The 26858-nt window shown below is 43.7% G+C and overlaps 1 protein-coding gene across 7 annotated transcripts in view; it reads left to right on the forward strand.

Annotated features, from left to right (window-relative positions):
• Positions 1-2555: 2555 nt before the first annotated feature.
• Positions 2556-26858, forward strand: part of pcdh19 (protocadherin 19) — a 54937-nt gene continuing 30634 nt past the window's right edge. For 2 of the 7 annotated variants that reach the window (XM_068595364.1, XM_068595362.1), the window contains exons 1-2: positions 2556-5830; positions 8389-8734. In XM_068595364.1, the coding sequence (XP_068451465.1) occupies positions 3684-5830; positions 8389-8734 (2493 nt within the window). In that variant the 5' untranslated portion in view covers positions 2556-3683. The remainder of the gene's footprint in view (positions 5831-8388; positions 8735-26858) is intronic. The other 5 variants (XM_068595368.1, XM_068595367.1, XM_068595366.1 and 2 more) reach the window with 3 other exon arrangements.

Genomic DNA, 26858 nt, shown 5'->3' on the forward strand with positions numbered 1-26858 from the left:
TCTGCGACATTATTAACCCTTGTATCCGTCATCAGCTGCTGTAGCACTCCAGATTGGACCGAGACATGAAGGCCGAGGACTTTAAACCTTTCCATCGTTGGGTTAAAGACAGAAGTCTCAGCTTAACCGTTTAGACATGAACCAACCCACGATGAAGATATTATTAATCACGTGATTACACAAAGTAAAATAACAAAAGCCCCATTGATGCTACATTATTGCTCATACGAGCAGTCTAGTCTCCTGATCATTTGGAACAGAAATCACAATGAAAAATAAACAATAAAGGCACATTTTTATTGTGTTTTTGTATTCTTTCCAGAGAGCACGTTTTTGGCTCAGAGCCGCCAATGCGAGCCTCTGTAATACCATCGCAGACTGATAGAAATACAAAACGTTCTATGCACTAAGTTGTACATACAGCCATCAGAAAGCCCCGAGGAAAAGAAAGTCCCTTGCCAGCGCCTACGGTTGTTTAACTCTCTGACATTAAGAATTTATGAGCTTAAAGATTCTTCTGGCGCTCTACTTATGCGACTGCAACACGTCTTGAAAATTGTTACGGAAGAGCAAACAAGTTGCTTTGTTGATACTTGCTTGTTTGTCAAGATGGGATTGTGTTATGCGAGAGAAGAGGAAAAATATTTCCTCTAAATGGATATTCCATCCGAGGTGTTTAACAGTGAGGAGATTGCGTGGCCTTTATCTTTTTATTTTTCATTTTACAACAGTAAACGGTGGTGGTGAGTGTTTCTGGACTTTCCTTTACTCTTGTGTAACCTGTAAAGTAGAGAAACGGCGACAGCCATATATTCAGAACTGCATAAAGGGTTTTATGTCCGTCTAGTAGTCTGCAATAAGCCCAGTGAAGCTGCTACTATTCATCCTCCAGTGTTTAATTTACTGACACTGTTTAAGTGTGTGTGTCATAAATAAAAACGTAAATAAAGAAGGTAAATTATTTGTCCATATTGCACAACAATGACCTTATTCCCCTTCCCATACACAGTTCAATCACTCTTTATTGATTAACAATGATTGGATATGGCTCAGAACTAATTCACCTCTTGGACAGCATATTAATTGTGGTCAAACCGCCGACTTCTAGTCCAATATAAAGAGGAAATTGATTTGCCCGTGTGCTTCATTGTTATTCTTGTGGCACATGGTTGTTTTTCATTGGGGTGAAACAGTCTGGGGGTAAAAATGGACAAGCTGGAATAACAGAATCGAGCGGCGGCTGCGGACGCTAGGTGTCACCCTTGTGACTTTGAAATCGGCCTGAACCTCGACAGGATGTGATGGCGGCGCAGCGCGCTGCTGAGAGGCGGACAGGCTGGCTGCACCGGAGGAGTGTGTGCGCGCGTGTGTGCGTCTGTGTCTGTGTCTGTGTGTGTGTGTGTGTGTGTGAGTGTGTGCGTGAGAGACCGAGTGTCGCTTCCATCTGAATAAGAAGATTGCAGGGAGTGTGATGAGAGAATATGTGCTTTATACATGTGGACTTTGCGGATGACAAATAAGAACGATTAAATTACAGTGAAGGCGATGTGTTCGTGTTCATGGGATGCAACTAGGTTGTCTATTAGTAAACCATCTCCATTAGTTCATCCATACGTATTGAATGTGAGATTCAGCTGTGAAACAGACTATTAAAGAATATGATATTAACCGTGTCCCAGTGGGGTTTGTGTAATTAATAAGGAGGCTCGAGGCTGATATTAAATCAGAAGATCTTGTTTTATGACTAACGTGTTGCTGTGTAATGATCTCACCGATGGCAAGATTTCCACCCCAACACGCTTCTACATTGAATCCATAATCTATAATGTAAAATTAATTATTGAGTCCGCGCACGGTGTTGGTTAAGTTCAGACGCACAAGGGAGTCAGGGTAGGGTGTAAATGATGTAACATTAAAGCGCACAGTTGCAAAATAAAACTTAAAATATGCAGCAGAAGGAAGCAGGAAATGCTATTTGGTCCTTCGGTGATAGCAGCTGCTCTGGTCGGGAGTTTACTCGGCTGTGACTTGTCACTAAGGGTCAAACAGAGATCCATTTAAGTCCACAACAACCTCCAGGGTCCCCATTGAGAAGATCTGTGTTGTAAAAGATGACTCCTTACAAATAATTGCCCATTGGCTACTGTAAGACAAAACAAGGACACATCTGTGAAAAGTTATCCTTAGCATCTCTTCTGCCTCCACTGGGAGAAATTAGTCTGTGACTCTTTTTTTTCTTCTTTTTTTGTCTTCCTGGAGTACCGATGACTCCTTCTCAAAGACCCCCTCGGGTCCTCAGACCTCCCTTTTGGAACCGCTGCTCGAGCGATCATCTAATACACCGCTCCGTGTTTCAACTTGTACGCTGTAATTGCCCGTCGAGTCGTCCATCTGCAGGAGAACAGGTAGTTGGCCGTGTTTCACTGCTGTACTTTGCCCCACCCACCAGCAGCTCCCAGCCCTCCTGTGTAACCCCTGATTGGCTGAGGGGATTGCAGGTCCTGAGACTCAGCGCTCGGCTCGGAGCTGCGCGTCCGCCAGTGTGCACCAGTGAAGCGAGAGGAGCGCTTGTTGGAGTCAACTAGACAGCCGACTGGCACCGAGTGGCGATTTCTTTCTTTTTTCCTGCCCCAACCCAGGCTGGATATCGGCTACTGTGCTTTCGACTTTGCTTGCTGCCCAACATGACATGTGTGTTGTACATACAGTAGGCGCTTGCATCGTTTCCTCCCCACTGGCTTTTTGGGCTTAACGGAATTCTTCTTCTTTTTTTTTCTTTTATGTTGCATGGACTAATTATCGGGATATGTGCAGCCTTTTTTTTCCAAGTGAGATACTAAGAAATTAAGGGAAAGCTCCCAAGACTTGCGGAGAGGATGAAAGACTAAATCTGCTGGAAATATACAAAAAAAAGGTAATCGGGACTTCAGGGATGAGATGAGACATCCCCTCTATCGCACCCATGTTCTTTAGACAAAGATATCCGGACTTGAGTTGTTGAATAATTGTGTGTCTGCTGATTCTTTGAGCTTTTCTCTTCATCCGATGTGCAATTTGAAAGCATATAGCCGAAGAGGACATTGTATCACTGCTTGTAATATCTCTCCCAGAGCAAGATGTGTATCCGAAATGCGACTTAAGTATTTGCTTGGCACCAAGGCGGAGGTTTTAACACGGACTTTTTGAACCCCAGTCATTCATCTGCACGGAAGATTGCACATTGTGTGGACTTGCTCACATTTATGCAGTCCGATCGTTTCCCCTCCTTTCAGCCCACTTGGAAATGGACAGTTCATCATATGAGTCATGTGTAAAACCAGTTTGCCGCTTGAGGAGAGCAGCACGGATTTACACGGCTAAATCACTGTTGTGAGAAGATTCAGCATGTTTTCACTGATCTGTCGTCCCCAATGTTTCGCCCGCTGCAGTAGACCGGAGGATGTGCTCTGCCTGAGAAGAGTAAAATAGGCTAAAGCACTTGTTACGATTATAGCTTTCATGCCATGATATAATTTGCATACAGAAGAGTTTTTTCGTCACTCGAACACTTTTTTTGGACATTTGAATGAGATAATTCATTTGGACCATTTTTTTCCCCCGATTTTCTTCTGACGTGCATTTTTCGTGCGTAATTAGCGAGCTCTTTATAAGGCGGAGAGAGAGAAAAAAACTCAACAGGTACAATGCCAACCAAGGAGATGGAATTAATACAAACAATTGCTGTGTTCCTCCTTTATTGGGTCGCGGCTGAGGCTGTTATTAACGTAAAGTATGGAATAAACGAGGAGATGAAGCCCGGGTCAGTTATTGGAAACGTGACAAAGGACGCACTAAAGCAAGGATTTCAAATCGCTCTGCAGCCCCCGTACTTGAGGGTTATTTCAAATTCAGAACCACGATGGGTGGAACTCAGTCCAGCCGGAATCCTTACAACCCAAATGAAAATCGACCGAGATGTAGTTTGTCGACAGAACCCAAAGTGCATTATTTCCCTAGAAGTGATGTCAAACTCTATGGAGATCTGTGTCATCAAGGTGGAAATTGAGGATCTGAACGATAACGCACCCAGATTCCCAACGAGCCACATTGACATTGAAATCTCTGAGAATGCCTCCCCTGGTACCAGGTTTCCCCTAGAGGGGGCAAGCGATCCGGACTCGGGGATCTTTGGAGTGCAATCATATTCCATCACTCCAAATGAGCTTTTCGGACTAGAAATAAAGACCAGAGGAGATGGGTCGAAAATTGCTGAGCTTGTTGTGCAAAAATCGTTAGACAGGGAGACCCAGTCCCACTATACGTATGAAATTAGCGCAGAAGATGGAGGAGACCCCCCTAAAATAGGCGCGGTCCAGTTAAATATCAAGGTAATTGATTCTAATGACAATAACCCTGTGTTTGACGAGCCAGTGTACACTGTTAATGTGATGGAGAATTCCCCCAGCAATACATTAGTCATTGACTTGAATGCAACGGATCCCGACGAGGGCACTAATGGAGAGGTTGTGTACTCGTTCAACAGTTACGTGGCCGAGAAGACGAGGGATGCGTTCAAAATTGACTCCGCAACCGGGATCATCACCGTGAACGGTGTTTTGGATTATGAAACGGCAAAAATATACGAGATCGACGTGCAGGCCAAAGATTTAGGTCCCAACTCAATCCCAGCTCACTGCAAAGTCACGGTGAATGTGATGGACACGAACGATAACCCGCCTGTCATCAGTCTGCTTTCACTGAACACAGAGATGGTGGAAGTTAGTGAAAACGCGCAGCGGGGATATGTCATTGCGCTGGTGAGGGTGTCGGATAAGGATTCAGGGGCAAACGGTAAAGTGCAGTGCAGGCTGCAGGGCAATGTTCCGTTTAGACTTCAAGAATATGAGAGCTTCTCCACGATACTTGTTGATGGCAGGCTGGACAGAGAGCAAAAGGACACATATAACCTGACTATCCAAGCGGAGGACAGTGGCACGCCTCCTTTACGCGCCACAAAGTCTTTGGTAGTCAAAGTCTCGGATGAAAATGACAACCCTCCCCACTTCCTGAAGCCACACTATCAAGAGATGGTGATGGAAAACAACCTCCCTGGTTCATGTCTGCTGGCGGTGTCAGCAGAAGACCCTGACCTGGGGATGAATGGCACAGTTTCCTACTCCATAGTCCCCGGTGAGATCAAGCACATGGATGTAAACACATATGTCAGCATCAACCCATCAGGCCGCATTTACTCCATGAGATCATTCGACCATGAATACACCAGGACTTTTGATTTCAAAGTGTTAGCCAGAGACAATGGCAACCCCTCTTTATCAAGTAACGCCACGGTGCGTATCGTTGTCCTGGATGTCAACGACAACACACCTGTTATGACAAACCCTCCGCTCGTGAATGGCACGGCGGAGGTTTCCATCCCCAGGAACGCCGGGGTGGGTTACATGGTGACCCAAGTTAAGGCAGACGACTACGACGAGGGGGAGAACGGGCGGCTGACCTACACCATCTCTGAGGGGGACCGGGCGTTCTTTGAGATCGACCAGGTAAACGGAGAGGTGCGCTCCACCCGGATGTTTGGGGAAAACGCCAAATCCAACTACGAGATCACGGTGGTGGCGAGGGACCACGGCAAGCCCTCCCTCTCCGCCTCGGCCTACATCGTGGTGTACCTCTCACCGGACCTGAACGCACAGGAGCCTATCGGACCAGTCAACCTGTCCCTCATCTTCATCATCGCTCTGGGCTCCATCGCGGCCATCCTGTTTGTCACCATGATTTTTGTGGCGGTCAAGTGCAAGAGGGATAACAAGGAGATCCGAACGTACAACTGCAGGTACTGACTAAATCTCGTATGTGTGTGTGTGTGTAATGTGTGTGTAATGTGTGTGCGCGTGCACATGAGTAAGGGGGGGGGGGAGCGAGCACCCGCCCGTGCCTGTGCGTGTGTCCGCGATCGTGCCTGAAACTGCGAGTTGTGTGAGTGCATTGCTTTTGTCATGCAGCATGTAGGCCCGAATGTGAGGACTGCAGAGTTTTTCTTTCCTCCCCACAGCTGAAACCGAGGCAGACGATTCAGCCGACTGCTTTAAATCAGACACATTGTGCTGAGGCCCAGTGTTCCGCGTTAGGGAGACGTGATTGATTGATTTAATCCCCCCATTGTAACCAATTGACTCATAAATACGACGGTTCAACTGTCATGTTCAATTTGCGGGTGTGTTGCCGGACAATTAACGTCCAACTGGTTCAATAGCAGTCCCAGACATTTATTATTTAACGTCCACCGTGGCTGATTGGCTGTTATCAGCTTTAATCCAGTGTGATTATGGACCGTCTTCTAGGATCACTCGGATTGGCCTCTCGCTTTCTTCTGCACCAAGGAATATCTGGAGCAAGAAAATAAGCTTTTATCAAAAATATTTGACTCTATTGATAGTAAAAAGTCACATAAATCACATCATCGTTAACTAGTTACCCAGTTTCCCTGTAAAGGAGCAGATGATTATTTCCCGGACCTTGCATGTTGAACATTCTGTTTTGTTCATCAATCTGAACATCAGCTCTGGCTTTGATTTCCCTGTGCCACATTACCACTATAAATTTACATATAGATTGGATTTGTGAGTTTAACCTGAAGCTATAATCATATTTTCCTACAAACATATTTTTTTTAATTCAAAGTTAACTTTAGCATTTTTCAAGCATGTAGTCATGAAAACATATTCTGCCACAGTGTTGCTGTTTTTTGTTTGTTCTCAATATAGATTATTATGGTGTATTCCTATTCTCATGTACTGTTTGGTTGAAATTGTTACTAGTTTTAAGTGCTTTTCAACATTTTGTGGATTGCAGAGCTTCAATTTTAAAATCAATTCTTGTTCTTTATAGTAGCTCTTAGAAAAAGTAAGTCTCCACTTACATTGTGTTGTTAAAAGGAAGAATCCACGTCTCTTCTCATCATAGGAATACCAAAAAAAACACGACAAATGTTTTATTTGAACCTGATACAAAAGGATACCTGTGTGTTGTTATCTCCATCACAACAGATCCTCTATGCAATACAACATTTTCCACGTCATTTATACATTTTGTTTAGAGAAGAAACAATGACTAGAAAGCTACAAATTCCAAATACAGAACTGCTTTCAGCACTTCACTCTCCTCGTGTGAGCCACTCTCCCTGCTGGGAGCTTTAATCAGCACTGATGTGTTCTGCTTCTCAGTCGCCACCTCGAATATGAGGAGCAGTTATCTCCAATTTATTGCTTGTCCTCTGTCAGTCTGTCTGACTCTGAAGATTTCCCCTCCCAGATTTCAATTTGGGCACGGAGTTGAGAGACAACATGTTAGAATGATAAATGAAAAAGAGATGGAGTATTTTCTACTCTTGCAGCTGCTTTTTTCTTTCCTCTGAATCAAAGGGTAGCAAAATGGGGGAGGGAGCTGTTTTGAAGATGCAATCAAAAAGAAAAAAGAAAAAGACAAACTATAGCCGTGCATCTTGGCCAGTGTTATTTTAGAAGCGACAGAGGATTAGAGATGCATTTTGGTGAGCAGCAAAGGCCAGCGGGGGCAGAGGCGTTCAAGAAGCAGGAACAGAGACGTTCCAGATATATTGCGATTTCATGGGTAACTATAGTTTTGTTTTGCGCTTTAAAAGAAAATAAACCATATGCTTAACGCCGAAAGGTTAAAAATGGCTTCCTTCAGAGTTTGAAGTGATGCAGATGGTGCGAAACATCACAAATTATATGGAATGTGTTTAGTGAGGTTTGTAGTCATCACTATAGAGAACTTAGCATCTGTTCTCTTTTGGAAAACTGCGAGGCTGTGCGAAGAATGGATAATTCCCCCAAACTGAGGATGCTTTGATAAAACATGTTCGTGTTGCTCATTTGCTCTTATTAAAGTCAAAATACTCCGTTCAAGTTTGCACCCGCCACTGAGAGCAGCTAAATGAATTTGAATCTGCAGTTCTCCTGCACTCTGCGCTGCTCGTGGGCTCGCTTGATTATGATGAAAAAAATGGAATTAGTGTGGGTTGTGTGCTTTGAATATGATTGCATATACCGGTAGTGCTGCTTCCTACCAGTGTGTCCTTGTGCTTTTGCTTCTGTGGTCTTGGCATGTTTGCATATTGTCTGCCTGTTTGTGACATGTTGTTTGTTGAGCATGCAAATGCAAATGCAAAAAAACAAAAACAAGGGTTAACGGCTCGAATGCAAGACGGGAGTGGGGAGTCCTTTAAGTGTGCTGTTTCACCCCTGGATGCGGGCAATGAGCGCTTGTCTGGCACCCATGGCAGCGCCCGAGCTGGCATGGCGGGCGTGCTTTTTGACCGTTTGGACAGGGGAGGGAAAGGCAGAACACTGCTTTATTGAGTCTGTTCAGTTTCTTCTACTTGCGCAGGGTGGCGGAGTACTCATATGGCAACCAGAAGAAGTCCAGCAAGAAGAAGAAGCTGAACAAGAACGACATCCGCCTGGTGCCACGTGACGTCGAGGAGACAGACAAGATGAATGTGGTGAGTTGCTCGTCTCTCACCTCCTCGCTCAACTACTTCGACTACCACCAGCAGAGCTTGCCGCTGGGCTGCAGGCGCTCCGAGAGCACCTTCCTCAACGTGGAGAACCAGAACTCACGCAATGCAGCTCCCAACCATGGCTATCAGCACCCGTTCACCGGGCAGGCCCACCAGCAGCCAGACCTCATCATCAACGGCATGCCACTGCCAGAGGTGAGATACAATCCGCTGTGCTCTGTCCTAAATCCTTGGCTGGGCTGCTTTGGGTGTGAGGGGTAGAGGAAAATGGGAGGTGTGGTTGTAAAATTGATTGTCATGACTCAACGTTTCATTCCTTATTTTGAATAGGACTCCTGGATTGTGCAGAATCTTAAGACTGAGCTGTAAACAAACACAACCTTTCACACACTTTACATTCCATCGTACCATAGATTATAATGTCAGGGAAATGTCTCCCTGTTATTTATGGAAAGCTGGGCTCTCTGAAATGGCACGAGTGACGCCCTGTCAGTCCATCTGAGTGGGATCCTTCAAGGCATTTCAAGGGGCCGAGATATTAAGGCTGACCTGCGACTGAGAGCGCTTTGCCAAGCAGAATTTGGAGGCCTGACAAAGTGGATTGTTTGGCCTCTTCTACTCCACTTGTTTTCTTTTTCTTTGTCAGTGCTGAGAACCTGCCAGATGTATTGATGTATTAACCGCTACACATCATTTTAGGTGCTAGCAGAAAGAAAAAAGATTGCTTAAATGCTGTATCTGTGTGTTGTCGATTTGGCTCCAGTGTTACCGCGCGGCCTCTCTGCACAGGCAGCCGTTGAATTACCCTGACATGCCATGCATGGCTCCAGCAGAGCAGTCGAGGTCTCACTTGAAAGGCTGACAGAGTGTATGCAGGCTAGCTAATCTTTAGTTTATAGATTTTTGTATGTATGAACTGGTCTATTGGATTCTTTTGGAAACCTTTTTCTTTGTGACCCACTCGTCCTTGATCCCATGGGAGGAAAGGGCTTTTATGTTTGTGTGTGCGTGATAGGGAAAAGGTACATCTGTGTGTGTGTGTGTGTGTGTGTGTGTGTGTGTTTGTATAAGAATGTGTATCACGCTCACTCCTATACAGACAGCAGAAAATAAGCTCCAGCTCCATGCGCTCACTTGTAATTGATGACTCCAATTTCTGTTTGACATTCAGTGAGAAGAAGGTGTGGGGGTTGGGAGCGTGTGTCTCAAAACAAAAAACACAAGATGGATATGGATGTATTGACTGGATGATCTAGAGAGAGCCAGGCACCGGTGGATCCGGAGGGGTCAATGAGACCTACTTACAGGCATGCTGATTTACTGGGCCTGTCTGAGCTGCTCCTGACTGAGTTTGCGTGTGAGTAACACAGGTGGAAGGAATGAGAAATGTTGTAGGGGGTTGTCCTGTGGTGTTATCTGGTCAGTGGCGGCAGAGGTGGGGGATACAGCAGGCACACGCAGTGACCCGTGTGCTGTGATTGTATTCGCTGGTAGGTAGTGCTCTGCAGGTCACCACCAGCTTTTCCTCTGCCAAGAAAATGTGGGTTTGGCTGCACGGAGGAATCAGCCGTCGTTGTTAAAAGCTCCAGCAAGCTTCCTGCCTCTGTGGCTTAAACATCCAATAAAAGCACATTTGCCGCAGGATTAGCGGAGCCTTTATTTGTTTCAGCTAATGAAAAAGTGGAGAGGGAGACAAATAGGGTTGAAGATTGATTTAGATGATTCCATATGCAGAGCTTGGGCGAGTCTTGATAGAGATGTGTGAGGGCAGATAGAGAGATAAGAAGGGAAGAAGTGAGCGAGGGTGATTGAGTCTTAGAGCCAGGTGTCTGAGCCCAACCACGTTTTCTCATTTGCTTAGAGGCATTCGATTGGCTTGATAGAGGCCGGGCCTGTTTAGCATGCAGCTTCCATTGCTCTCCGCCTTGCACATGATGTTGACAAACATCTCTTTGACCCGGCCTTTGCATATTTTCCCTGGACTGTGAAAAGAGTGTGTGTGTCTGTGTGTGTGCGTGTGTGTGTGTGTGTGTGCGTGTGTGTGTGTGTGTGTGTGTGTGTGTGTGTGTGTGTGTGTATGTAATTGAGAGTGCGTTAGAAACAGCAATAGAGCGAGAGCATGCCATATAACCTCCGACAGAGTAATCCCAGTGAAACAACAGTTGTCATTGTTTTCTTTCCGCCCCATTGCGACATTTGCAAGAGACAGAAGCTCGACAGTATGTTCAAATATTGCTCTTAAATAAAAAACGTTTTCAGTATAATTACAATGCCAGTTATAGCACACACAAACAGCAGTGAAATGATTGATAATTGCTTTGTTAAAATGAGCAAGCTTGAGCTTGAAACCACTTGACTCCACAAGTCCTCAAACCACATCCCATTGACGACAGGACACACGAGTGGCCACACTGTTGTGATTGCTAAGGCTGCTTTGCCCCCCCCCCCTCCCAAAAAAAATGTTTTCATCCTGAGGGCAACCTCATAATTATCCATGATTCATCTATCCTGAGTCGCAGAGATTCTTGTTTTCCATAATAATCACTCAGCGTTTGTTTATTTTCCAAACGCATTGATTAAAACTAGCATAGCCATGAGAGTGTGGCTACGAGGTCAGATTAGATTTTCTAATAAAGAGGACATGGGCTGGTTTCTATTTGTAAACCGTGTTTTTGATCAATGTAAAGTTCTTAGTTTATGTGGGCCAGTAAGCATCCTGTTTATGTCAGAGCAGCTGAAGTCAAGCTTTTCCTGCTTCAGACAAAGCACCCTGGCACACATACACGTACGCACACAAACACAGCAGACTAGGCCAAGATAACAGTGACAGGTCTCCCCGAAGGCCTCCTACCTGCGATTGCATTGTGTGTATTGTATTCTCCCTTGTGAGAATGTGTACCAGTATATATACCTCCCTGAACATCGTTGCTGTCCGCTGTTTTGAAAAGCATCAGCTGTGAGATGTTTGTTAGACCTGCCTGTGGTAGCACTAATATGAACGCTCACAGGAGAATAGAGCTGTCTTCCATGGCTTAATTATAGTGAATCACTTGGTAGGGGAGACAATTATACAGTAAAGGAATGGCCTTTGGCAAGAATGTTTTTTAATTTGTAATGTGTACTAAGGCTTTTCGCACCTGTGATTGCAGATAATGAGCACAGCAAAAAAAAAAAAGCTATCTTACTTCATTGATTAGACTAATTGGAGATATTATTCTTTTACACAGGTGATAAATGAATCAGAAAAAGGTGTTAACTTAATTAGAAAAAAAGACGACTGGGTTTTGTATTACAATTCATCAAAGGTTTAATTTGCACAGCTCCAAATCATCATGACTTTTCATATCGTGCAGGTCTAGAATAGTACTCTTTATTTTACAGAGACCCAACGTTCCTGATGGTGAAGAAAAACTCCCCTTGAATGGTAAGAAACCTCAAACAGAAGCAGGCGCCCCAACCGGGAGAGAGAGAGAGAGAGAGAGAGAGAGAGAGAGAGAGAGAGAGAGAGAGAGAGAGAGAGAGAGAGAGAGAGATGCACAGCAACTATGGCAAGAACAAGAACTAATGATACAAATATGACTAATCATAATAATAGTGTAATAGTAGCAGTGTAGGTTAAAGACCCTGGCAGTCTAACCCCATAGTAGCAGACCTCTGGGTGTGTTCAACCCAAGTCTGAGCCAGACCCAACTCTACATGTTACCAAAGTGGAAAGTCTTAAACTAAACAGCGTGTGTGGAGTATTGGCAGAAATGGATGAACACTCGAGGCAGCGTTTTCTTGAAGATACTGTATAAGTCTCCGTAATGCTGTACAGTGGAGTCAGGGTCAGATTCTGACAAAAGAGATGTGGACGGACATTTTGTGTTTGTTTTTTTCAGTTCTCATAGTCAACCAAGAAACCCAAATGAGAAAATACAAATTGATGAAAAGAAAACGGTGACAGGTATCACAAGTGTACTAGTCTTGCAGTTTTTCCCTGTTAGTAAAGAAGACGTTTTTATATTGACGATGGCGAGACAACAGGGAGTGGTTCCAGCGCGGCGCTATCACTTCACATCAGGACAATATGCATGGGAGCATTCAAACGTGTCATATTGAGCATGCAAAGTAGATGTCATGCTGTCAGCGCAGACTACACATCTGTTGAAACTGACAATCTCCCTCAACATGCGTTCTCATGAATACACACGCGCACACAACATTTCTCATGGGGTGTCACATTTATGTGAAAGTGAGGTGCGAGGTTATCATTTACAATCATTACGAGCAACTCAGCAGACGAAGAAACGAGAGGCATAATATAACATGTTTCGGTAATCAAACATTGTTGTGATTCTGCATTTAAAGTACTCTTTTGTGTTGTTTTGATTTGGGTTTGGTGTTGGAGATAGGCTAAACTTTAAATGTTGTATACATGAGTCCTTAAATAGTTTCGGTCATTGTCGTGGGAGATTTCTTCGAGCAGCTTTAGTGTTAATGAAAACGTATATATTCACTGCAGTAGCGTACTGATTTTCCTCAGTGTATACACAATAATTCATATTTAGCAGCTTGTTAATGGCATTGTTTTCTCGTCTAGAAGATGGTGCAGATTTAAAGTGAAAATTCAGTCCATAAAATGTATCTCGACAGCCTGGATCTGGAATAATTATTCCGCTTTTGTTGACTTCAACATGCTGTGATTGACAGAAAAAAGCGAACATCAACAATTGGTTGAAAGTGTAATTGGAAAATGGCAACATGGAAAGCAGAGATGCACAAAGTGGAAGTAAAACCCGTCTCAGCTTTTACAGGAGATGGTGGCTGGAGCTTCTTTTCAAAATGTAAAAGTTAATTGCCTGATTTATTTTTGCAGTGTCTGACCGTCAGCTTTGTATTCACAGTTTTCAATGCCATTTGGAAGTGAATAAAAGTGAATGAGTGAGCCTGACATTTTCAGCAAAAACTAATTGAAAAATGTCTTCAGTTATAGTCCACGCATTTAGAACAGGATGGACATTAGACTTGCATAAATGAAAGAACCCTCATGTCCTTTACACCCACCTGTACCATAGCAGCACAAATTAATTCTTATCTTCCAACAAAATCACAATCTTTGGTTTAAAAACAATTTAATATACATTTTTTGTAAATGTAATGATTGACTGATCCCCCCAAATCAATTCAAACAGAATCTCCAGGGACCAAAAAACTCCCAAACTCTGAACAGTTTGTCAAAGAGATATAAAGACTAATCGTAGTGGAATTCATTGTTCATGCATTTGAAGAGTGGGAGGTGTATTGTTGCATTCGTTAAAGTCTCCTCCTTTCAACGGATTTGAGAATGAATCGTTTCATCTCCAGAAGCTTCAGATGTGCTCTGATTGAGTGGCAGATGAACCTCTTAATTATTTAGAGAGGTTATTTGTAAGGCAGAGACTTCAGACACGCTCAACTTTTCAAGTGTCAGTGTTTATAAGGTGAAATAAAGCCTCGTCTGTCAGAAATAAATGAACAGAGTGACAGTGATGTACTCGGTGCCCTCTTTATTGCGCTGCTCAGCTGGCTCCTCCCATTGTGTTTAACACACAGAGCTGGTGAAGCTGGAGGGTGATTTTGTGACATTACTCAACAAGATGTTTTTCACTTCATGCACAACCAGTGCTAGTTTTACACTTGGTTGGGTTTTTATAGCCTTGACCCCAACCCGCCACACCCCATCACTGCACGTCATTCTTGATGTTGCGGAGGTATAATGAAATGACATAACAACCCCGGGCAGCCAGTCGGAAGCAGCCGGGGCCGCCGGGTTGCCACCCTCTCGTTGGGATCAGAGCATCCAGCCAAAGAGCTTAAGAGTCAAAACACATGAGTGACAGCGTCTGATGTACACATGTCCCTGTATGTGTCCTTAACCGCATGTGACTGCCGAGGAGCATGCAGAGGAAGTAATAGCTATACTGTAGAGAAACGGCAGGGCCTAGAGAAACAGGGAGAGACGGAAAGGAAGAAGGGGAGAGAGGTCTATTTATAGAATGCCAATGATTTTCATCAACCTGTATTGCTGCTGCCTGAAACATGGTATTTTTTCTCTGTAACGTGTTGCGATGAGGCGATTTCTATTGCAGAAACCATATCAACCTCCACAGAAAAGCAATAATGGCACATTTCTGTTATTGGTACACTATGTTTTTCACCCTGAAAAAAAAAACTATTATTATTATTATTTGACTGTACCTACAAATGCAGAAAGTGGTAATAACAGAGGATAGTGCTTTCAGCATACATTTTTCCCTAAATCTATTTCTTTTAAGTCTTGACTGTACAGGATAAAATCATCAAATGGTTGAACATCTTGATAACATCAGCAGCCTATGTGCGCTACAACAGACGTTTTCTGTTTGCCGTGTTATACACCAGAGACACTCAAGCACACGCTTACATCAAAATGAAGTCAAATCATATGGCACTAATAAACTTAATTATTCATCCATCTTTTGAGATGACTTTACTTGCTTCAAGACGACAGCACTGAAAAATACAAATATATTTGAAACGACTTTAAAAGCCATGTCATGTGGAAAGAATTAACTTTCTTGTAAACCTATTAAACATCAAAGGAAGGGGATTTTTTCTTTTTTGTGGAACCAAAGACAGGCACATAATGGCATCAGTCGCTTTATAACAATTTATATGAAAAGATTTTTACTGGAGACGTACCTAAATGCAAAGAGGGAGATAATGCCATTGGGTTTATAGGTTGACGGGTCCACATGGAAATGAGAGACGGCTAAATGGAGTGAAGGAAATGGACGTTGTGATGATGTTTATCGCTGGGGAAGGGGACATCATTACGCACCTTGTTAAGCCCTGTAAGCAATGCTGCGTGCACGTAATTACCCATTTAAATGAGTTTCCCGCAGCGTTGTTTTTTTTACTTCTCAAATTAAACTCTGACAAAAATATGCGATATTCTGTTCTCAACACACAGGAAGGAGGTTAACAATTAGAGCTTGACCATTACTAAAATGTGTATTAAAACATTTTGAAGTGATCATATCCAGCTTTTCGTCGTTTTTGCTGAGTTTGAAATCTCTGCAGTTTTAAATGTAAAGCAAAACGATGGTGATCAAGTAAAGCCAAACACGTCTCGGGAAAAAGAAAGGCTCCAGGAGGATAATGCAAAAAGTAACCCCATCTCTCATTAATGTAGATTTTTCTCCCTGTGGTTGACAACGCCTGTAGTTACATTAATATAGGATAAAAAAGGTCAAGTTTAAAAACACAAATCCTAAGACTTGTTATAGCCAGGAGTGGAATCTATTTGCAATGGAAGCTCACAAGAGTGTTTTCACTGTTGTATCCAGTGTATGTCATGTGGAGTGTCTCCGGCTCCGTCGCTTTGGCTCACAAATATGAAAATGGCTTCATTTGTACGATATGTATTAGCATGCCGTGTAAAAAAACATAAACTCTTTAATGTATTTGCCCCTCCTCACAGATATGAGTGACAATGGACTCGCAATCAGCCCCCTATGTCGAGTTTTTAAAAAAAAATTCTGATCTGCGACGCAACAAATCTGATTAACCAAGCAAGGAAAAAGTAATAACAATTCTCTCATAATGACAATTGTGATTTGAATGGCCAAAAACTAATTTCATCCAAAAAGTTCAGATAGGAGAAAAGGTAATATTTAAAATTCACGGGTATCAGGCTTTTTTTTTCCCACTTTCATCTTAGCCTAACCTGAACCTGGACTGGTTGCCACATCGTTGGAGTTCCCAGGGCTTTGTCCTGAGTGCTGATGCAATGCTTTTGGAGTGACAGCGAAATGTTGGGGTTTGTTTTCTCTGGAACGTAACAAAACTCGCTGTGAGAGGAAACTTTTCCAAGCAGCCAGCTCTGACACCAGGGAAGAATGACCTTTCCAAGTGTCCTGTTTTTTTTCTCTCTCCCTAAAACAAAGAGGGAGCAGGAGGATGTTAGTTAGCATTTCCCCCATCACATTAAATGTCAACTTCTGCATGCATAATTGCAAAATGGAAAGGAGGAAGACTTCTCGTGGTCCAATTTACTGTGAGATAGATGAATCCTCAGCTTAGTTATTCACTGCATTGCAGATATTGTCACCATACTTGCAGTGTTGCCTGCTCCCACTGTACGGTCTTCATTTTTGGATCTGTATGTTAGCACATGACTTTACAGTAATTGCAACATCGAGTGAAACTTAATTCAGCAGGACACAAAAGACTTTGTCCCTTTGTCAAATGCCTACCTTTTTAAAGAATTTCAAGACGGCAGAGCAGACAAAAGGGAGCAAACATCATTGTAATACACACACAAATGCTGCATTAAACCTTTGTTCGGTTTGCTCCAGTGGTTGAGCCGTCTTTTCTGTTTCTCCCCTCCTTTCATTTCAGTAAATTCATACAGCGCTCTGGTTTCTAGACATAAACCTGGATGCGCATTAGGGAGCACATGTATGGGATGTTTGATGAGCACAGGGGTTGTTGGCAGGCGAGTCACTATAGCGGCAATATCGTCCGCCTCAGAGCCATGCAGCAGCATGGCAAGAGGAGCAGCAGGGTAGCGTAATTGTGCATTGTTCATCCGCAGAACAGAGGCAGAGCATGTAATGAGCTCGAGCATTTTCACCCAGCCAGCCTAATGGGCTATGACCGAGGGTAGGCCTCTCAGAGCCCTCGTGTTCTCTTTGCCCTGTGTGGCCAGTGTCTTGGGCCTCTTCTTTTCTTTTCTTCCATTCTCCTCCTTTGCTCTGGCCGATCAACGTCAACCATTCCTTCACCCCTGTTATCCCCCTCCTTTATCTCCGCTCCCCTACCTATTGTCCCCCTGTCTGAGGAGATGGTGGGACCTCTAATGTGTTCTATGTGTGGCTCCTATTCTCATTCATGATGTCTGTAAAGCTTTAAGCAGTCAGTCTGATTCGGGCTGACATGAATCAGAATAGCTCGTTGATGGAGCACCGTGTGCAGTGTGATTACATTAAAAACCCAAACGCAGAATACAAATAAAAGTTCAGCGGGAGAATTTGCTGATGTTATAGGTGTAGAGGATTTGTTGTTCGAAGTCTGCTTATTTTTCTATCAAAGGCTGTTTTGCATTTTGATTATCTAGTTTTCCTGAAAGCAATTCAGGTGGGCCTGTTTTGCTTGGGTTTGTTTTCCTGGGATTAGAGCTTTTCATAAAATGGCCCTGGCCTATTATTTACGCCCATATCTAGTTTCTAGGGAGGCGGGAAACCATGTCTTTGCTCGAGTGATACCAGGTCAAGTTGGAAAGACAAGAATGTGTGCCAGGGAATAGATTAGAAATCCACTCCGGACTGAGCTCGGAGGATGAAAACAATACTAATGATAATAGTTATGATTGCCTTGCAAGGGAATTGATAACGACTTCACCCGCCTCTTTGTGCTCTCTTATGGCATTAGAAAACAATATTCGCGGTTCAGTCAGTGTCTGGCTGCGGAGCACAATGGGGACATCAGGTTTGACTTTCCCCTCACGTCCACCATTTGACATACCACAGCATAGACAGCCAAGTTAATGAATGAAAAGCTCTTGGCCTGCAGTGTCTGACTGCTCCGAGCGCAGCTCTTGCCCCAGTGACCGCCGATTTTCAAGATTACTCTCCTGTACCGGTTCCCGGGTCGGTCTTATGGCGAGCCAGGGAGAAGAGAGTGCAGCATATGTATACTTGTTAAAAGGAAAGATTGCTTATAATCTTTGTGCTTGAAAAAGAGAGGTTGACGGCTCTGACGGGAAACACGGCAGGAGTGTCATTGGAGCAGAGTTTCAGCGCCCTTATCTAGTTCAGGGAATGTTACATCAAAGCAGACTGCAAGGACCGTTAAAGTGTCGACAAATATGCTCCCACACGGAATCATGAACTCACTTAAGACACTCCTCCGTAAACCATTTAGGGAATATTGTCATGTATTTCAAAAGATACAATTAGGAAATGTGTTATTCTGGAGATGAACTTTTTACATTTTTTAATGACAGATTAGAAAATTACTCTGTGATGTGTTTATGCTAGTCGTTATCCTCATGTGTTTATTCTAGCACAAAGTGGTAACCAGTTAGCTTCTTTAATGGTGAAACATTCCCTTAGGAGAAACAGAAGGAATATTTTAATATTTCTGAAAAGCATCCGACATATATTTTTGTACGAATTAAAAAAAACAAAAATTTAATATGTTAATTACAGTCGTGATCTTTAGCAATGCTGGTATGCAGATGTATCTCCTTTGATAGAACAAAGCCACCTGTTTCCCCTTGTTTTCTGTATTTATGCTAAGCTAAGTTCTCTTCAGCTTTATATTTCTACTTGCAAATAAAAGTGGTACACATCTTCAGATCTGACTCCCAGCAAGAAAGTGAATGTATTCCTTTAACATTGTTGTGTAAATGCACATTTTCCTTCCTTATATTTTATATTGTAGAAAAAAGTAGAATGCTAGGCTTTGTTTTTCTCTCACATTTCAGTATGAGGCCAAAATGTTGTTCACTGCAAATGTTAATGCGTGGCTATTTCATTTTGTTTGTGTGCAATAGGACAGCGGACAAAATACCAAGGGTGGTGGGGGAGGACTGACATGGGAGTTGGTGTTCTGACTTTTCATTTGTTTGCTACCCAGTAATGATTATTTTAGCCTCTAAGCCCCAGATTTGGCCTTGTTTTGCTATGGGAAGCAGCATCAATGGGGACAGAGCAGCCTTGCCCTAGCTGAGAAGCTTGTCTGTGGCTAAGCTGGTTGGCAAAGAGAGTCAGGTACACGGCACGGAAGACATTTTGAGTGCAGTCACAGGAGGTCAGTTGGGAAGTGAAAAGGGAGAAAAAGGCAGAACATTCGGTTTAGGTGAAGACTGGCCGACATTTGCTTCTGAATTACGTATGTGTGTTCGCCTGGTGGCCGAATGAGAGCATTTTCTAATTATAGACCTCCATCGTTCGCCTTGTTAGTAATGCTGGTAACAAGCCAGTCGGCAGCTTGCATGAGCAACTCCAGAAAGCTGACTTTTGGTTTAATTTGGAGGACTAGCTATAATCCAGACTAAATCCCTTAAAGCTGAAGCCCCCTCCCTCCCTCACTGTTGGATTACGGGAGTGTCTTTAAAAGGATAAGGACCTGCTTATCACTGCTTCCCTCAACACTTGTTTGGGACTTCAGATGTGGGGGAGGATGGTTAATCGTCACCCAGCGTGGCCAGTGCGGATATGAGTCAGAGATTAGGCATTGGATGAATGAGATCAATGATAATCACAATTTAAGGTTTTTAAACCCCCACAGTCACAAAGGCATATGGATCTGAGCACATGGCTCCGCTCCCACCCCAGTGATTTTCATCAGTAAGTTGAGTCTAACTGAATGAAGCGGCTAAATCAGATGTCCTGCAGCACTTTGTGCTTGTTGCCTTTAATCATTTTCACACAGACATTTATGAACTGTTTGACACAAAATGGCTCCAGCCTTTGTTGCAGAGAAAATATGGATCTGAGACCACACGAATACCCTAAATCGCATGTCAAAGATAAACTCATCCAATCTAAAACGACAGACAATTGTATTTTGCCTAATTTTAACATATCCCATCACAAATTAAAAATAGTAGAGACCAAATGTACTATCTCAGTTTTTAGTGTCAGTGGTGGTGCTAGTAATCACCAGAATAACATCACTGTTAAAGTATCATATTACTGTTTTTGCATGGTTTTTTACACAAAGGAATAGTTTGACCTTTTGTTGTTGTTGCCAGGCACTCAGCAGAGACTCCAGTTTGCTACCGCTGCCGGTTGAGAAAAAGTCCGACACATAACCCTCAGCAAAACCACAACTTTTACCTCCTGACGTTTTGAGGTTTCAGACAAAGATATATAACATGTTACGCCTCATTTCCATTGCGTGGCTTGACTTGTCTCAACTCAACTGACTTATGATACCACGTCCTTTTCTCATTTTGGTTTTCACCTTGTCAGTGTTGGTCGGATTCCTGGATGATTGTGAGCTGATCAATTAATAAATATGGAGTTTGTGCATGATGTCCTGTGAACTGCTAGTGACGACGTGCTCTCTGACCAATCAGTGATCAGAAGTGTTTTAATCCCACCTTCCAGCATCTGCTCAGCTCGCTCAGAACCTTGCCAGAGGTGTTACCAAAGACAGTACCAGGTGCTAGCCACAACTTTAGTTATAGAAAACCAATCATTGAGAAGAAATGCAGCTTTAGTTTATTCATGAGCCTCAGAGAGCCTGGCAGTTGAATTGTATCCTCTTGGACAAATGCTAGCTGTTTCAGGTCTTCATGCAAATCCAAGCTAACTGTCTCCTGGCTCAGATACGAGTGATACCAGTCTTATCATCTAAGTCTCTACAAGAAAGTGAATTAGCCAATTTCTCCAAAATGTCAAACTATCTCTTTAATGCTGCACTGAAATAAATGACAACAATGAGCTGGCTACAGGCCAGGAAAAAAAACATGCAAACATCTAAAACAAAAACAGTAATGTTTTTACTGCAATGTCAATTACATTGATGATAAATGAGTTAAAACATACAAATCCCTGATTTGTTACGCAGCTGTGTCACGGTTCAGGTGCTATTGACAAAGAAAGGAGCTATATATAGAAATGGTTTATACTGACAGTTTAAACTGTTTGTATCACTCACTGCTAATGAAGTGTTGTTGGGCGTGGGGGAGGTGGAGTGGGTGGGTGGGGGTGTGGCAACAGGGGAATAGAGACCAATCTAGCACACAGAGGCATATGTGTTGTTTGAGATGCTATATTTGACTGTCAGCCTCATTGGGGTGTGATGGTGGTGAGGTGAGGGAGTGGAGTGAATTCCTGGTGGATCCAGGCTATGAACCCTGGGCTCTCCTCTCGGGAGTTACAGAGAGCGCCAAGCCACATAGGCGGGAGCAGAAATATAAGTACCTTAGTGTGAGTACTTGTTTACCTCAGTGTCGCCATTTTTGACTCATCTCATTAACCTGTGCAACTGGAAGAAGCAACACACCTCTCGCTCTTCATCTCTCAACGAATAACAATAACTGAGGGGTGAGCATGAGCACATTAAACCGGAGCTAATGAACAGATGCAACAACAGGGTGACGGGGCAGCTATCACACCTCAAAGGCAGCCAATCGATTTCATCTGATACGAGTTCACAGATACACCCTGTAGCACTCTCCTCAAATCTAATCATGGATCCATTTAAACTACGTTAGCTGAGAGTCTACTTGCCATTAAAACGGCTTTTCAATTTCTATTATTTCGAGAGCATTGGTTAAAAAATGAACCGAGTGCAGAGGTAAAGTAACGACCATACGTCTTCTGTCTCTGGAAGATCATCACATCGCGTTCATCTGCGCTCCCCCCTCCTCTTTTCGCTCCTCCTCTCATCCTATTACCCATGCAGCCAGCATCCTCTCTAAATTGTTTTGCATGACCTTTGCTACAGTAGCTCTAATTATTACCATCACACTGGCCCTGTAAGGCACACAGCTAATTATACTGGATTTATCTGAAGGGACATTGGTGCCATTCTTCAAAGGCATGTCTTGGCTACCGTCAGTGCAGGTGATCTAAATCCAGAATAAGGTTAATTTGGGTAATACAGTAATAGTAATTAGAGTCACAATAATTACAAGCGTAGTTGTAATAACAATGAAGATGAGGTTATTAGTAATAGGGGTTGAAATTAACTCACTACACATATGGAATACCTTATGTAATTGAGGAGAACGGCATTGCCAAAAAACAGAGAGGTTGAGAAGTGCAGAGCAATATGCATAATGACATTATTACAGAGCCAGATTGTTGCTGTTTCCTCTGAATCGATGTTTGACAGTGGTAGTTGAAAGCTGTGTTTTCAAAGGCATTGTGGGATTACCCGTTAGTGTAGGTACCAGGACCTCTAGTCATTGCATCTCATAAAGAGTTGTTACTAGAGGAAGCGATATTTTTCAAAGCTCCAACATGAATGAAGAGGGGCAGTTGGAGCCGTCTTTTGGCTGGCGGGCAACTCGTGTAATGAGCCTAAGAGGGTTCCAATTATTCCACTTGCGATCAAAAAGGAGAAGGAGATTACTTCTCTTGCTTTTTTTCTTTGACATTTTACACAGTAACATCTTTTGATAGGGGCTGAGGGAGAGAGAGGGAAAAAAAAGAAAGATTGCTATAGTGAGCGCCTGATAGTCTTGAACAGGCTCCAGCAGGACAGTCCTTCCTGTGTAGCAGAGAGAGACAAAGCTGTGCTTTTGCAGCTCACACATTTTTTTTCCTTTATTTGTTGGATGTTTTGTAATAAAACTACTTTTCCCAGTGCATGGTACATTACCTTTCTCCTAGACCATGTCACCTGCACAAGACAGAACGGGAGCTTTCATATCACCGCAGGCTTGGGCTACAGCAGACTTGATGGCTGATCGCTGCACTATTTCTCCACAGGGCTATTGTAAATTGTGAGGAGGCATGTTGGGTACTCACTCACTCACTGCAGTTATTTCCTTCTGCTTAACAGTGTAAGTAATGTTCCACACAATACAATGGGGACTTAAATTATTCGATTGTGTGCAGATTTTTCCCTCTCTCTTTCATTTATTAAATTCCCAGATTACAAGTAAAAGCCCATTAGATGCCTGGCGGTATCTAAAATGATTTCTCTGCTATAGGATATCAAACTGTATCAGTGGAGGAGAAATAAACAAAGGACAAATAATATTATGTACCACTGCACTGAGACAAAGAGAACTCCAATCTGCATCAGCACAGATAAACATCCACCCCTAAGATATGTTCTTGGTAGATAACAGCTTAGTGTACGTGTGTGTGTGTGTGTGTGTGTGTGTGTGTGTGTGTGTGTGTGTTCACAACACTCAGAAACAAGAGACACACAAGCGCACAAAGCAGAGCTTTGATGAGCACGAAAATTACTACATGTTGTTTATGGTGGCAGAACAAAAGGATTTAAGGTCTTCATTTCAAGAAATCAAGCTGCGGAAAGGTGGATGCAGGGTTGAAGATGCATTTCAATTGCATAGATTTGACTTCATAATAAAGACATAATTAGGGGAGAATCAAGATGCGCCTGTGCCTGTGTTTGTGTGTGCGATCGTGTGTGTGTGTGTGTGTGTGTGTGTGCCTAAGGTCTGGGAATAGAGTGTCGTGCTTCCCTTGTGAATCCACTGCAGGAGGCAAAGACTCACCGTCTGTTGCTGTTTTCCACGACCCTCTATATCCCCCCGCAGTGAAAAACGATGTTTGCCCCCAAAGACGGCCCTAATGCAAATTAAATTAAATGAAGTCAGTGCGGCTAATCCCTGTGTGTTTCGGCAGCTGAAACACGCCCCACCCTCACGAATGAGTGGGTCAAGCCCGCTGCATCTGGCCCCCTCTCCACTGGCCCTGCTCTCAAGCTGCTCGGCTCCCGGTCCCTGACGGAGGCGACAGCAGGCCCGCTCCGACTTTCTGCCCCACTGCCACTGTACTGCGTGTGTGTGTGTGTGTGTGTGTGTGTGAACATGTGCGTTTCGCTGTACATTTGTGTTGCGTTATTCCGTTTGTGACAGTGTTTGTTTCCTTTTGCTTGTTTTGCCTTTGCGTCAGTGGGTCCATGTAAGCATTTCTCCGAGAAAGATTTATTTTTGTTTGTGTCTGGCTTACACGGTCCACATATATTTCTTGTTTTTTTTTTGCCGGGGTTTAGATTTCCTTTTTTTCTTTGTCGTATATTTACTGGTAAATGTAAAATAAAGAGGATTCACACGTCCTCAGACAGAGTACGAAACAACAGTGTGGTGGAAAACAAACCGTAGCGTTGGACTACTAAGCGTCGGATGCTGCTTTGTTCTTCCTGTGCCCTGATGGCAGCCTGTCACAGTCCTGTTAACAAGCCGGATTTAAGTGATGATGTGCAAGCACCTAATACTCTGCTGTCAAGCTGGTCGGTGCTGACAGCTGCCTAGAAAGACCATCCCAAATATTAGCACCAGATGTGATACACATTGAAGCACCAGCTAACAGGATCAAAAAGCTAACTAGGCTTCCATAGCTGGATCACGGATAGGACTAGCCTCGTATGACGCGAGCAAAAAGATCTTATATGCCCATCTGTTCAATAAAAAGCCCCTTTCTGTGATACGTACTTTTGGCATGGAGCCCAATCGTCCACCCATGATTTGTGCACCAGCTCTGATTTGTGAGACAAAGTGCACCAACTGAGTTTTAGCAGCTGGTGTAAACCGATATTGTGTTTAGGGGGTTGTGGGTTAGAAGGGCGGGTTTCTTTTTGATGCGCTGGAGTACATGTTTGTATGTGTGTCTGTGTGTGTGTGTGTGTTTGTGTGTGTGTGTGGCGCGACAGTTCTCGCATTTATGTGTGTGCGCTGCGGATCTGAGCACCTGCACACATGCCCTTTGAAAAGCTCCATCACCCCTCCATCCCGCCAACACGCAGTGTAAACACGGTTTGTTTGAGCGAGTGGCCTGGGGTAGTTGGATTAATGAGCGCTGATGAAGTTCCTCTTGTGTCCTGGGTGCTGCCTCCCCATTTGCTGGAGTGGCTGTGATGTGGTAGTGTGTCTGGAGGCGGTGACTCATTCCCTTTACCCAGTGTCAGATTAAGGCATGTCAATAAACAGACCCACTCAATCCATCTCCGAGTGACTACATCCGCTCACGGAGCCTCCCAGTCTGTAATGAGCTGCTGCAAATCTCCATCCAACTAAAATGTCTGGAAAGATGCCTTGTCACAGTGAGTGAGAGAACAGGAGAGAGGGAGGGAGACGGGGAGACTACAGCTGCACCGTAGTGATGCGACTGGCGGCCACCTTTTAAGCTGCTAAGAGAAAACGCACCGAGCGCCGCGCTCCACCATATTGTGGAGCGCCAGCTGATCAGCTCTGCTCGCAGACCTCTTCCCTGTCGTCCTCATGTGCTTTGAGTTAATCAAAAATGTAATTCTAAGTCTACTGATTTCAAAAGCTACTCAAAGCTTTGCAGTGTATTCAGTCACTGCTCTCATGTAAGCATTTAGGAGAAGTGTTTACATAATCTGCAGTGTCTCTGAATGTTTATTTTTAAGGCCCGGCCCAGGGGAGGTGGGAGAAACCTTTGGGGAATCCGTGTGCACTAATTTAGCATGCTCCCCTTCCCCCCTCCCTCAACACTGGCTAATATAGGGCACAACTGGGAAACAGAAGATGCTATCTAGTAATTCTCTTCTAATGAAATGACTGTTAAAAACACATGTTCGGAGTGCTTATTTACTTACACAGTGGTTCCTGGAAACAATTAATCTACCTGGATTATATGTTCCACTCAACATTTCCTGAGTCTGTTCCAGAGAGAATTACTACCTACCTCTCTCATGTGGTACCATACACACATTAATGGATTTTGGGATGAGAGTGAGTGTGAAAACTTTTCGGTCTGACATCCAAATTAAAGAAAATCCCTCAAGACTTGCCTAAAGGGGAAGTGCCTGCTATTTGAGTTTGATTTGGCTCTACAGGCTTTAAGGAAAGTAAGCCGATTTCTTTTAGGAAACAGCCGAGATAGTAAAGTCTTTTTTCCTTCCTCCTCCCTTTTTACTATGCAAAACCGTGTGTCGTAATCTCATAGAGATACTCTAGTTTTCTTTCTGACGTGGAGATAGAATGAGCCTGGAGAAACATGCCGACATGAACGCTGAACAGGTGTTAAATGAAGCTCTACCCAGCCTTGTGTGCCCGGTGCAGCGGGAGACGCCTATTCATTGTGCGTGGACACCATACCTTCCATCTAAAAGGCTTAAAAGCACCACCCTGGTCTCTTCAGACAAAGACAAAACAAAAACACAGTCCCAGGAACCCGCACAGCCACCAACAGTTTGAAACATGTTGGTCCTGAGCGGTGATTCTCTGGTAAGACAACAGCTCTGACTTAAGCCTCTTTAGCGTCAGCCGACTCCGCTGGAATGCAGACGTCTGCAGAGGGGGCCTATTATTTAAAATCTTTTCATCATGCTGAAAGGGAGGGAAATAGCTTTGACGTTGAGAAGCTCATGAATAATGAATGTTGTTTCTATCAATGTATGTATAATTAATCACATCTCTACTAACTGGACTTCTGTGGAGCCTGTAGGCCTGAGTGACATGGAGACTGGTCTGGACTGTTGTCTCTGTTTCAGAATAAAAGACAGCCACATTGTCTTGCGCCGCTTCCTCTGTGGGGGTGATGCACAGGTGGAACAAGCAATAGCTTTAGTGCTTTGGCCCTTTTCCTCACTTTATGAGCGCAGGAAGGGATTGTTCTGGTCAGATGAGCAAATA

This window comes from Clinocottus analis, unplaced genomic scaffold (assembly GCF_023055335.1).
Source record: "Clinocottus analis isolate CAN_PGR_092001 unplaced genomic scaffold, fCliAna1.0.p SCAF_10, whole genome shotgun sequence".
Lineage (NCBI taxonomy): Eukaryota > Metazoa > Chordata > Actinopteri > Perciformes > Cottidae > Clinocottus > Clinocottus analis.